Here is a 13,432-nt window from a genome sequence, read left to right as displayed (position 1 = left end):
CCTGGGCCTATTCCTTCCCACCTCTTCTCTGCTCCCTTAGTGCACACCTTCCACCAAGCTCCCATACCACCTCTTTCCTGATTCCACCCTCTCCCCCGAGCAACAGCAGGTGCTGATGGAGCAGAGCAGGGCATGCTGGTGGTGGGTCACTTGCTGATCGTGGTGCCCAAGCCACCTGCTAACCACTCAGGCAGTCCTGGACTCCATGTCTCCTGAAGAATGGAACCTTGCAAAGCATAGGGCCTACGGCAGTTACCTCAAACCATCCTATTAACAGGAGGGCTTTGACTGTATTTGCTTCTTTTGTTCTGTGCCGCCTGTTTGTGTACTCGTGGTTTCCAAGGTGGTATGGTGGACCGGTCATTCCTTACTCTAGTGTTCACATCTGAGGTGCTACTGTATAGCAAAACCAAAACCACAACAACAAATAACCCCACACAGTAATTTTTGAAGCATTCCATTAGGCTTGCATCTACCCAAATGGCACATGTTTTATGCAGCCTCTTAAACCACATAATGCATGGAAAAAGCCAGTACAGACAGAAGTATCTCATCTAGAAGTGACCCAGAAATGTAAAAACAAGTTCAAATACATCCAAATCATCCAATTTACATTAGAATTTTTGGTTTCCTTCTTAAGCCTGTCATGCACAAGTAGGAGTACTAACAGGAACCCAGGGCAAGGTATGTGTGGAAGGAGGTGGCTCCACACTCCCAGAAGAGGCATGGCCTCAAGCAGAAGGGCCAGAGCCAGGGACAGCCAGACCTCTGCATCATCAAGAGTACACACCACACCAGTCCCCTAGCCCTTAGAGCTGGGGTGGGGAACCTTTTTAGGTTGGAGGCCACTCACCCACAGAATTAAAAAACCACCACCAATCAGGGCCGCACAAAAGTGAGAGAGAAAGACATTCCCCTTCCACACCAGAGCCTAGGGATTCCCAGGTTAGTAGATTTTGGATGCTCCAGCCCTACAGGTGAGTGGCAGGAGGGCTGGAGCGCCAGCACAGTCTCCCCAATGCTGAACCTCAACTGCTGGATCCAGGCAAACCAGGGGCCATATCCAGCCCTCTCAGGCCTGAGGTTCCCCTACCCTGCCTTAGAGCCACCTAGAGTGCACAGTGAGGCACTCTGGCAATGATTTAAAGGTCCTGGTACTCCAGCTGCCACTACTGACATAGTAACAGAGACATTGGCCAGGAGCCTCTGGCCTCTGAATACTTCCTAGATCCTGGAGAAGATCCACAAAGAGACTTAGGCATTGTGATGCTTAGCATCATGGCCCCTAACCTTTAAGTGCTTAGAGAAAAACCCCACATCCACAGTGCCTGAATTAAACACTTAGGCTATGTCTACACTTGCAGTTTCTTGCATGAGAAATATGCGAATGAGGTTACACATGGAATATTGCTGAGCCTCATTTGCATACCTAATGAGCCACCATTTTTGCAGAAGGGGCTTTTGCACCAGAAGGAGCTGTCTACACTGCCCCTTCTTGTGCAAGAAACCCCTCTTGCGCAATGCTGTTATTCCTGAAAATAATCAGTGTAGCAGCATTGTGCCTTCCTCTGTAGCATGGAGTACAGATCACAGCTAGAGGATTCTCTGCATCTTGGGGTCTTCAAAGAATTTGAAGGCTTCAATATCTGAGATATAGGTGAGAGGGTTTAGCTGAGACACTAGATGGGTCAGACTAGATGATCATAATGGTCCCTTCTGACCTTAAAGTCTATGAGGTCAGTCCTGCCCCCCCCCTTTCCCAGCCAGCCGGCCAGTTCTCCCTCACTTCCCCTCCCTCACTTCCCCGGCCAGCCCCCTCTCTGCTTCCCGCCGGCCTGTTCCTCTTCCTGATCTCCCCCAGCCTGTGCCGCTGCCACTCCCCCCAGCCAGCTCTGCTTCCCGCCCCCCCCTTCCTCCCAGCCAGCGCCGCTGCACCCCCCGCCAGCTGTGCTTCCCCTTCCTCCCAGCCAGCCCCATGGCCCCCAATTCCCCCCAGCTGTGCTTCCCGCCTCCCTTACTCCCGGCCAGCCCCACCTCCTCCTGGCGGGTCCTCCTTCCCCCGATATCCCACGGCCAGCCCCATTCCACCCAACCCCCCCATTAGCTGTTTCCAGGCCCCCACCTTCCTGGCCAGCACTCCCTTCCTCGCTGGTTCTCCTCCCACCGCCATGAAGCGTGTCCATTTTTTTTTAAATGACTACCTGGTAACCCCTCAACAACTTAGGTCTCCCCCTTTTTTCCCTTCAACAAAATTTTTTCCTAGTGGTCTTTTTTTGGGGGTGGGGGTATTCGGTATTTTTGTTTCAGCCATCTGGCAACCCTGCCTGGGTGAGTGCCCTGTGCACTAGGCCAAAAGTTAAATGTCCTCCTCCCTTCTTGCCACCACCTGTTGTATGAACTTCACTGAGAGGGCTGAAATAGTAGGTGGTCTCTGAGCACATCTGTTGGATCAGGGCCCACATGCAACTTCAACAGCTGTAAGCCTATCTTCCCCAGTTCCTGAATTGCTTAGTGATTCAAGCCAGGCAACTTGATGCCTATTGCTAAGCAGCAACAGCAGGAGGCATGCTCAGCAGGAGACAGGTGACTAGAGCAATGCTGCAGTGCACAGAGACAAAACTACAGCTACCTACACAAACACCTGAGCAGGAGTTTTGTGAATCACTGTAGGGCCTAAAAATGGGATAGGCTCCTAAGCACCTTCCTGGATTGTAACCTTGGTCACCGACTCTGTCCAAAAAGCACAACCTAGCAAGTGAGAATAGCTGTGGGAGGGAGGAAGGGAAGTAAGTGAGAGCCAGGAGATGAGGGTATTGGAAGATTAGCAGCTACTTCTAACACAAGAGGGCATTTCTCCCCCTTCACTAGCAAACTATGGGACAGTCAGAGAAGCCCAATACAAGCATGGAGCAGAGTAAGTCACAGTTGATGAGACTTCTGTCTAGAAAGGAGATTCCTTTTCAGGAAGTATAAGCAGGACCGGGCAAGGCTACTAGGATGATAGTGTGCTTGTACTACAGCTGCTAGCTTTTTAAGCCACTGGGTGCACCCTCTTAATCCTCCCTTTCACTGACTTCAATACCATTCCATGTCTTTCCTAGTTTGTAATGGAAGATCATGCCATTTGCGTGGCTAACATGATTGTGCCTTGGACAGGAAATCTGTGCAGGCTATATTGCTATGCCTTGCATTGGGCACATTAGCAAGGATAAAGCACCATCAGTGTGAGCTAAACATACACACAGGTCCGGATTTAATGCATCTGAGGGTACTGAAGGATTTGGCAAATATCATTGCAGAGCCTTTGGCCATTATCTTTGAAAACTCATGGAGATCGGGAGAGATCCTGGGTGATTGGAAAAAGGTAAATGTAGTGCCCATCTTTAAAAAAAAAAGGGAAGATGGACAATCCAGGGAACTACAGACCAGTCAGCCTTACCTCAGTCCCCAGAAAAATCATGGAGGGGATCCTCCAGGAATCCATTTTGAAGCACTTGGAAGAGGGGAAGTGATCAGGAATAGTCAACATGGATTCACGAAGGGCAAGTCATATCTGACCAATCTGATTAGCTTCTATGATGAGGTAACTGGCTCTGTGGATATGGGAAAGTCAGTGGATGTGATATACCTTGACTTTAGCAAAGCTTTTAATTCAGTCTCCCACAATATCCTTACCAGCAAGTTAAGGGAATATGAATTAGATAAATGGCCTGTAAGATGGCTAGAAAGCTAGCTACACTGTTGGGCCCAATGGGTAGCGATCAATGGCTCAATGTCAGGATGGCGGTCAGTTTCTAGCGGAGTGCCCCAACGATCAGTTCTAGGACCGGTTTTGTTCCACATCTTTATTAATGACCTGGATGAGGGGATAGCTTGCACCCTCAGCAACTTTGCAGATGATACTAAGATAGGGGGAGAGGTAGATATGCTGGAGAGCAGGGATAGTCCAGAGTGACCTAGACAGATGAGAGGATGGAATAAAAGAAATCTGATGGCGGTTCAACAAGGACAAGTGTAGAGTCCTGCACTTGGGACAGAAGAATCCACCTGGGGATTACAGCAGATGAGAAGCCGGATACAAGTCAGCAGTGTGCCCTTGTAGCCAAGAAGGCTAATGGCATATTAGGTTGCATTAGGAAGAGCATTGCCAGCAGATCCAGATACATGATTATTCCCTTTTATTTGGCTCTGGCAAGGCCACATCTGGAATATTGTGTCCAGTTCTGGCCCGCCCCCCCACTAAAGAAAGGATGTAGACACATTGCCCTACACTGGACCCTCTGCAACCAAAATGATTAGGGGGCTGGAGCACATGACCTTTGAGGCAAGACTGAGGGATTTGAGTTTATTTAGTCTGCAGAAGAGAAGAGTGTGTGTGTGTGTGGGGGGGGGGGGGGGGGGGGAATCTGATAGCAGCCTTCAACTTCCAGAAGGGAGGTTCCAAAGAGGATGGAGAGAGGCTGTTCTGAGTAGTAAGGAATGGCATAACAAGGAGCAATAGTCTCAAGTTACAGTGGGGGAGGTCTAAGTTGGCTATTACGAAAAACTGTTTTACTAGGAGGGTGGTGAAGCACTGGACTGGGTTACCTAGGGAGGTGGTGAAATCTCCATCCCTAGAGGTTTTTTAAATCTCAGCTTGACAAAGCCTTGGCTGGGTTGATTTAGTTGGGATTGGTCCTGCCTTGGGCAAGGGGCTGGATTTGATGATCTCTGGAGGTCTCTTCCAGCTCTTAAAATGGCATTCTGCGTTGCTAACCGACAGCCAGCACCTCTGGCATATCACCAGTTTATTGAAAGGCGCTGCCTTCACAGAAGCTGGCCTGACCAGGAGCACAATGTTTGGGTGATCCTTCAGCAGAGTCTCAGAAAAGACAAACGCTGGGGAGAGGTTTAGGGGTCAGGGCTCCATTCCTCCCACTGGAAAAGGGGGAAGATTTTAATCATGAGCATACTCTCCCGATTCTCACTATTTCGGGGGCCTGCTCCATCCCCGGTGCAAAGGGAAGGAGCCCAGGGCACGGCTCACTGCCACCCTGCTGCCCCAGAGCAGGCAGGCAGGCAGACAGCTGTGGTTTTGCCGGGACTCAAGACACCACCTCGGCCAAGCGAGCCCAGAATGGAGGAAGCGACGCACGCAGCGCCAGCAGGACAGCGCGTTCCGCCCCGCCCCGCCCCGGCCCCGCAGCAGGCACAGCTGCAGCCCATTAACTCCCCCGCAGCCTGGGCCAGGAACAGCCCCGCGGAAGGGCGCTTTGATTGTCTCCATCAGACGGCGCCTCGCTCCTCCCCCACTCGCTAGAGGAGGGGGGGGCAGTTGGAGGGGCTCAGAGCCCCTCGCGCCCTGCTAGCTCTGGGTAAGCCCCTGTCTCGCGCATTTCCCCTACCTGTCCTTGGCAGGCGGGGCTGCTGGCTCCCAAGGCGACTCAGAAGAGGAATCCGACCCCAGGGCCGGGGAGTCTTGTGACCGGCTCAAAGTTTAGCTCAGACACAGTCTTGCTTTTCCTGGCGCTTCGCGGACTCAGCAGTTTGTTTTTAAACTTCCTACGCTTAAAAAAAGAGTCCCTCACTAGCGTGGAGCGAGCGCGAGCCCCCTCCCCGCTTGATTGCGCCCCCGCCGCGGGGCTGATCATTGCGCCGCTGGGGTAAAGCCATCACACCGGCTCCACACCTGATTCCCATCACTTTCCGGCTCGCGCCCTGCCAGCGGCTCAGGGACCGCCCGCAAACAGCTGGCCGGGTGCAAGCCCAGGCAGTGGCTGGGCAGCGCTGAGTGGCTGCTTGGCCACTCTAAAGAAGACTCCTGCCAGCGGAACTCTATGGCCGCAACAGGCGGGTCAGATGATCCCTGTCCTCACCACTAACACCAGAAGCAAAATACAGGACTATGTAGCACTTTAAAGACTAACAAGCTGGTTTATTAGATGATGAGCTTTCTGGGCCAGACCCACTTCCTCAGATCAAATAGTGGAAGAAAATAGTCACAACCATATATACCAAAGGATACAGTTAAAAAAAATGAACACATATGAAAAGGACAAATCACATTTCAGAACAGGAGGGGGATGCAGGGGGAAGGAAGGAAGGTAAGTGTCTGTGAATTGATGATATTAGAGGTAGGGAGAGTGGGATGTTTGTGAGTTAATGGTATTAGAGGTGATAATTGGGGAAACTATCTTGGTAATGGGTGAGATAGTTCAAGTGTTTGTTGAGTCCTTTTTGGAAAGTGTTGAATTTTAACATGAATGACAGTTCAGAGGATTCCCTTTCAAGTGCAGATGTAAAAGGTCTTTGTAGCAGAATGCAGGTGGTTAAGTCATTGAGAGAGTGTCCTTTCTGGTTAAAATGGCAAGAAACTGTTTTTTCTTTGTGATCTTGTCTGATATCTGTTTTGTGGGCATTAATCATGAGTAGTTAGTTTTTGCTGCTATTACTTAATTATCACAGTGCCTGTGTTGGTGAGTGCCCCTTCCCCCCTTACTGTTTTCACGGTTTCTTTGTAACAACAATTCCAGATTCTGACCAGATCTTGCACCTGCAAAGGTTCATGTCACAGCTAGCTCTTTGAAGTCTTTTCCATATAAAGGCTCCTTTTGAAAGATTACAAGAAGGGCCATATTGGGTCAAACTAAAAGTCCATCTAGCCCAATATCCTGTCTTCTGACAGTGGCCAATGCCAGATGCCCCAGAGGTAATGAACAGAATAGATAATCATCAAGTGATCCAACTCCTATGGCCCATTCCCAGGTTCTGGCAGAGGCTAGGGACACCATTGGTACCCATCCTGGTTAATAGCTATTAATGGGCCTATCCTCCATGAATTTATCTAGTTCTTTGTTAAAGTCCTTGGCTGCGTCTAGGCTGTCATGATTTTGCGCAAATACTTTTAACGGAAAAGTTTTTCTGTTAAAAGTATTTGCACAAGAGAGCATCTATACTGGCATGTGCCTTTGCGCAAAAGATTTGCTTTTGCGCAAAAGCATCAGTGCCAGTATAGATGCTCTCTTGCGCAAGAAAACTCCGATGGCCATTTTAGCCATCGGGCTTTCTTGCGCAAGAAATTAACTTGGCTGTCTACACTGGCCCTCTTGCGCAAGAATACTTGCGCAAGAGGGCTTATCCCTGAGTGGGAACGTCAGAGTATTTGCGCAAGAACCACCGATTTTGTACAGTACAAAGTCAGTGTTCTTGCACAAATACTTGCGGCCAGTGTAGACAGGTGGCAAGATTTTGCGCAAAAGCACTTTTGCACAAAATCTTGCTAGTCTAGACACACCCCTTGTCTTCACAACATCCTCTGGCAAGGAGTTCCTCAGGTTGATTGCTATTCTAGTCCCCTGAATAAAACCATACACACATAAAACATTTGCAGACATAAAATTGTGTACCTGCATAATTTTCAGGATGAGTGCCGGGGTTAAGGACTAGCAGTTTTGTACTGACCCCTCAGATACTCCTATTGGACAATAAGGGCTGGGAAATGCCCAGCCCGGAGATCACTATCGTTTAAGGACCTGATCTAGCTCCCAGTGACTTCAGTTAGAGTGAACATCTCAGGAAAGCTAAGCATATAAGTGCTTGTAGGATCTTGACTGAAGTTAGTAATGATTGCACTAATGCAAACCTATCATATTCAGGTTAGGGCCTTCTTCTAAGTCTTATTATAGGATTAATTGATATGGCACAGCACTATAAAATTGTAAAGTGCTCTATAAAATGCCAATCCTGAAATATGATACACACAGACCCACCTCGTGAAGCCTTTCTGAAGTCAATGGGGCTTGTGGGCACACAGAAGTCCATACACAGGCATAATAAGTGTCCACATACCGTAGTTCCTGTCACCATGCCAATTAATATGATTTGGATCACTTTGAATGCTATTATAACTTATCATTATGTAAGTCCTTTGCTGCTAGCATGCCAATGAAAATGCTGTCATCCTTTGTCTGATTTCTTTCAGTAAATCTATGCACATTGGCTATTTTAGTGCACTTTTGTCCAGTTTGTGCAGTTTGCTTAGTTAGGCCTTGATCCTACAAAGCTTTATGCAGATAGTTAGGGATAGTCTATCCTGAAAACTTACATTGACTGGACTATATCAGGGGTGTGAAAATCCACACCTCTGAGAGATGTAGCTATGCCAGTCTAATCCCGGTGCAGATAGTTTTAGGTCGATGGAAGAATTCTACCATTGACCTTATCATCTCTTCGTGAGTTGGATTAACTGTAGTGATGGAGGAGCCTCACCGTTTGCAGTAGCAAATGTCTATACTGAAGCACTACAGTGTAGAAGTGTTCTAGGTTATTTTGTGCATTCAACAGTACCAACCACAATGTCACCACTTAACAAATAGGATTAATTAACAATATTCTAATTTGAATAGTTTTGATGATATTAAGACCAGTTATATGGGATAAACTCCCATATGAACACTTTTAATCCAGTACATGATTTCCTTTTTCAGTTTATTTTAAATCCCTTCCCAACTGATATAAGTTAAACCAAACAAAAACAAAATAAAACAAAAACAAAAACAAAAGAAGAAGAGGAAGAGGAAGAAAAAAAGCAATCTTACTCCAGAATATGAATGTTCAGATGGGTATATGTTGGTTTATGTTGGTTTAAATTAACATCTTAGATTATACTAGAAAATATACCTGTATAGGCAAAGCCTTAGCATATTTATTCAGATGGGCCTGGGTGATTAGCTGTTTCTCTTTTATTTTGTCATGGCTTATTTTAGTTGGTACCCTTCACTAAAAGTGCATCTTTGATTATATTTTTGTAGCTTTTATTTATTTTTGTTGTTTTTCACAGATTTTAAGAATGTCTGGCTCAGATCTCCAAAGATATTTTACAGATCTGGGCCTCTGATACTTGACCCATTTATTCTTCACTGATTCATCCCTTTTCCCCAGGGAGATTTTCAAAGGTATAAATGGGAGTTTGGAACTTGACGGTCATTTGAAAATGTCTTTATTACAAAGAGGGCTGAAATTAGCAATGCTGTAAGTGGTTTTTTCCCCACAACTTTCCATAACTTTTGCAGTGATATGTCATTCAAAAAATATCCTTCTGTTTCTAACTCAGCATCATTAATGATTTTAGCACAGCTGCCAAAGCAGTGTTTCACTGCAGCTGCATGGACAGAAGAGGGAGCTCACACTGTGCTTTAGTAGGTCTTCTCCAAGATGTGTTGACTGTTTTCAGATTTGTTTGTTTAGCTGTAAATTTCTCAGTGATGAAATGGCAGAAATAATTGTTTTCTAAAAGCGAAACAAAGCTCTTTTGATGAACACTCAGAATTTGGAGCACTTTTATGCATGAAACTGAAACAAATGGAAGGTAAGTTATAATTTACTCCTAAAACTCATAATGGCATCTTATGGTTTTGCCCCTTTCTCAATCAGTTTTTCTTTTACTTAGTCCTAGGAAATGATCTTCATATGAAAACAGGGTCTCTGCATTATAGTTACTATATTTATTATACCCTATACCATACATTCCTTAAACTTTTCACAAATTCTAGTACTAACCAAACAAAAAGACCTTAGTTATGTTGGGTTTCATTTAGTTTGATATACTGAATTAGGATTGTTGTAGCCAGAAATTAAAGCAGAAAGATATGTATAAGACTGAAGAGGGGAGGGAAACAGACCAAGCTCAGGCTAAGCATGATAAACATATAGAATTAGCCACTATTAAGATCAGTAAGTAGTAAATTGTAACTTACATAAGGTCAATAAAACAAATGAATTAAATAAATGTGTGTAAGAAACAGCTAGAATTTCTAGAAACTAACAAGATGATAAGATGCAGAAGTGCTTTCGCATTTAACTTTTTGTGAAAGTTTTTATGTGTGTTAGATCTTTTTTAAAAGGGCTTGATTCTGCATTCCTTGTGGACACACACTATGCATTCATTTCATCCTGGGAATAGGTGTGTGGAATGTATTCAGAATCAGAAGAAAGCTATTTATAGGAGACTGTGTAAATAAAATAGCTTGATTGCAAGTGGATTTGAACCAAAATCTGAGATCAAAATATCTCTGACTTATCATTGTTCAAAATATGTATCCAGGCCTGACTAATAGTTTGGGCCTATTTCTGATCATTAGTACTTTTATTATTACTAATTGTACAGTTCTGCCTATGCTTTTCCAGTGTTGCCAGTTCTCATGATTCAGCATAAGACTCATTAAGATACCTTTATTTTCTGAAAGTCCCAGCACCTGACTATGATCCAAGTGTATCCTAAAGGGTCAGAATGTTGAAGGCAAATAAAAGGAACCACAAATGTTTAGTTTTGAGAGTTCTATATGAGATTTTTATGCTGGTCTTATTATTTTGGGGGGACCAATTCATCCTGGGGTTGGCAGCACTGCTTTTTAGACATTTAAAAAGACATGAGGGTACTTCTAAATTTCAGAGCAGTTTTCAGTACTGTGAATTGACAGTAATCCATTACTAGAAAGATGATAATGCAAACAAGACAGAAGTGTTCAAGAAATATTTCTGTTCTGTACTTGAGAAAAAGTGGAATGATATATTCATATTATAAGATGATAATCAAACTGTTTCCTTAGGTATAGATTCACTTCTTTATTTGTGGAGCAATTCTAGTCAAGCCAATGCAACCATGTGAAGGAACAAATTTCGCATCTGCGAAACTTGCTGTGGTTGGTACTGTTGAATGCACAAAATAACCTAGAACAACTTCTACACTGTAGTGCTTCAGATGCGAAGCACTGATCAGTGAAACTTGCCATTTGGAGGGACAGTGCCCCTGCTCCTCAGACTATGCTCATGATTCCAACAGTAATTCATGGGAGTGTTAAAAAAAATCTACTAATGTTCTACATTTAAAATAAACAGGTCAGGATATTTTGTATCTGAAAGCTTTAAAAGAACAGCCAAAAACTTCACTGTATCATTACTGTTAATATTCAGTGTGGTGAAACAGTGTGAAAGGCCCACAAGAAAGCTAATGTTCCAATATATAAAAAGGATAAATGGGACAATCCAAGTAATTATAGGCCTGTCAGCCTGGTGCTGACCTCAAGAATAATGGTGGAGCAGTTGATACAAGAACTTGATTATTAAATAATCAAATTAATATAATTAATGCCAATCACCATGAGCTTGTGGAAAATAGATTTTGTCAAACTAACTTAGTATTTCTTTTATGAGATTACAAGTTTAGTTGATAAAGACAGTATGTTGATGTAATATACTTAGACATCTGTAAGGCATTTGACTTGGTACCACATACAATTTTTATTAAGAACCTAGCAAAAATCAAAAGCAACATGGCACACATTAAATGGATTAGAAGCTGGTTAACTGATAAGTGCAATGGGTAGCTCCAATAGTACAGATAGCATAATTGTGCCATGGTGCATGAGATTGTTGGGGTACACTTTACCTGCTGTGATTCCACTCATTAAATGACATTCACTCATATTAGGCCCTGCCATCTCTTGTCAGAGGGCTGAACCAAACCTGAGCAGTGCTGCGACCCCATGTGCCAGGTTGCAGTGCTGTTCGCCATTTGAATTTGCCCATTCCTTTGTGTACACAGATGGGACGAGGGGAGTGAGTGGAGTTTTTGGACACTCAGGATCAGGCAGAGCCATCCTAGGTGTGGATGGGAGTAGAGCGGTGAACCAGGAAGTGCCAGTGAGTGGTCAGGGATGTCCAGAGGATAATGGCTGAGAGGCTGCGAGCAAGTTGGTGGTGGGTTATGAAGTGAATAGGGAATATTGGGGCACTAGGGTGAAGTGTTGGAGTTAGTGGGGGATGCTAAGGTTGGTGGGGTGAATTGTGTGGGAATGGGGAATATTGGGAGAGGAGAAGGTAGACTGGAGCAAAATTATAGAATTTGAAATCAGAAAGGGGACCCATAATCTATGCTTGCACCAGGGCTCTATGGGGCCTTGTTATGTCACTGGATATGTTTCAAAATGAAACTATAAGTGGCAAATCATCATCAAGAGATTATGTTTCCAGTGGAGTCCCACTGGGATCAGTTCTAGGCCCAACACTGTTTGACAATGGCCTGGAATAAAACATAAAATTATCACCGATAAAGTTTGCAGATAATACAAAGATTAGGGGAGTGGTAAATAATAAAGAGAACAAATCACTGATGCAGAGCAATCTGGATCACTTGATTAGTTGGGCACAAACAGACACATGTATTTTAATGCACCTACATTTAAATGAGTACACCTGGGATCACTGAAAGTAGGCCATACATACAGGTTGGGATACTCAATCCTGGAATAGTGACTATTGAAAAAGGCTAGGGAGTCATGGTGGCTAATCACTTGAACTGAACTCCCAGTGTGATGCTGTGGCTGAAGGGGTAATGCAGTCTCTTTTGATTCATAAACCGGGGAAACTTGAGTAGCTTGAATACCTATGTTACTTCTGTACTTGGCACTGGTGAGATTAGAACTGGACACAGTATTTCAGCAGCAGTGTCATCAAGAAGGATGATGATACATTGGAAAGGGCTCAGAGAAGAGCCACAAGAATGAATAAAGGGTTAGAAAATATGCCTTATAGTGATAGATTCAAGGAGGTCTACTTATTTAGCTTATCAACGGTTGTGGTAGATTCTACATCACTGGGAATTTTTAAATCACGATTGGATGTTTTTCTAAAATATACGCTCTGAATCAGCAGTCAGGACCCCAAAGTGGGTCACACTCACAACCTTGTTTTAATGCAGTCGCCAAGGCTGGCTTAGACTTGCTGGGGTCCTGGGCCAAAACTAAAGCCTGAGGACTTCCCTCTCTCTCTGCCCTAGGGTAGTTGGGCTCAGGCTTCAGGCCTCCAATCCAGGGCAACAGGGCTCAAGTGGGCTCAGGTTTCAGATCCACCCCACGGGGTTGTGTATTTTTTGTTGTCAGAAGGGAGTCACAAAGTTTGAGAATCCCTGTTCTAGTTCCAAGTCTTATAGCTTCCAGGTTAGACTACATGAACACAATGGTCCCTTATCAACTAGGATCTATTATTTCAATACAGCTAGTCCTGATTTTCTCTGATGTGAGATCAGAATAAGGTCCATGATCCTTGCCCTGAGGTACTTATACTCTAATTAAATTTGTGACAACAACCCATTAGAGTCACATGTGCTACATACACAAGAACTAAACTCTTGATCTCTGTTTACTCTTTTGAACATTGTTGAGATATTTTAACCTAGCACCTTTCCCCCACCCTGACTTTTTGTTTGTGCCTAAATCAAAGGTGGGCAATAATTTTTTGCCAGGGGCCACTTTGGAAATTTTTGAAGTGGCCCCAGGTCCCACAGGAAGGGGTAGGACATTGAGTGAAAGGGACTGGGCCAAGATATTTCTGGGTTCCCCACCCCCAGACAATGATTGGTCTAGGGGTGAGGGAGTGCCTTTGCCCCCACCTCATG

The 13,432-nt window shown here is 44.8% G+C and overlaps 2 protein-coding genes across 9 annotated transcripts in view; one reads left to right on the top strand and one right to left on the bottom strand.

Moving 5' to 3' along the window:
- The window catches only part of LOC102447345 (phosphatidylinositol 3,4,5-trisphosphate 3-phosphatase TPTE2), a 73,233-nt gene that overhangs the window by 47,535 nt on the left and 12,266 nt on the right, over window positions 1–13,432 (bottom strand). Inside the window, exons 1-2 of one of the 5 annotated variants that reach the window (XM_075919107.1) lie at window positions 5,385–5,890; window positions 3,440–3,593 (exon numbers count right to left, since the gene is read on the bottom strand). The exons of 2 other annotated variants lie outside the window; for them this stretch is intronic. In XM_075919107.1, coding sequence (XP_075775222.1) covers window positions 3,440–3,529 — 90 coding nt within the window. In that variant the 5' untranslated portion in view covers window positions 3,530–3,593; window positions 5,385–5,890. Of the gene's footprint in view, window positions 1–3,439; window positions 3,594–5,384; window positions 5,891–13,432 lie in introns of those variants that run through there. 2 more of the 5 variants (XM_075919106.1, XM_006124908.4) reach the window with 2 other exon arrangements.
- Window positions 5,199–13,432, top strand: part of LOC102448095 (fibrinogen-like protein 1) — a 36,966-nt gene continuing 28,732 nt past the window's right edge. The window contains exon 1 of one of the 4 annotated variants that reach the window (XM_006124911.4): window positions 5,199–5,354. The gene's annotated coding sequence lies outside the window, so the exon portion shown is untranslated. Of the gene's footprint in view, window positions 5,355–9,174; window positions 9,347–13,432 lie in introns of those variants that run through there. The other 3 variants (XM_075919113.1, XM_006124910.4, XM_075919112.1) reach the window with 3 other exon arrangements.

This window comes from Pelodiscus sinensis, chromosome 1 (assembly GCF_049634645.1).
Source record: "Pelodiscus sinensis isolate JC-2024 chromosome 1, ASM4963464v1, whole genome shotgun sequence".
NCBI classification, from domain to species: domain Eukaryota; kingdom Metazoa; phylum Chordata; order Testudines; family Trionychidae; genus Pelodiscus; species Pelodiscus sinensis.
The sequence above is the reverse complement of the archived record's forward strand: the minus strand, read 5'-3'. Positions and strand labels throughout refer to the sequence as shown.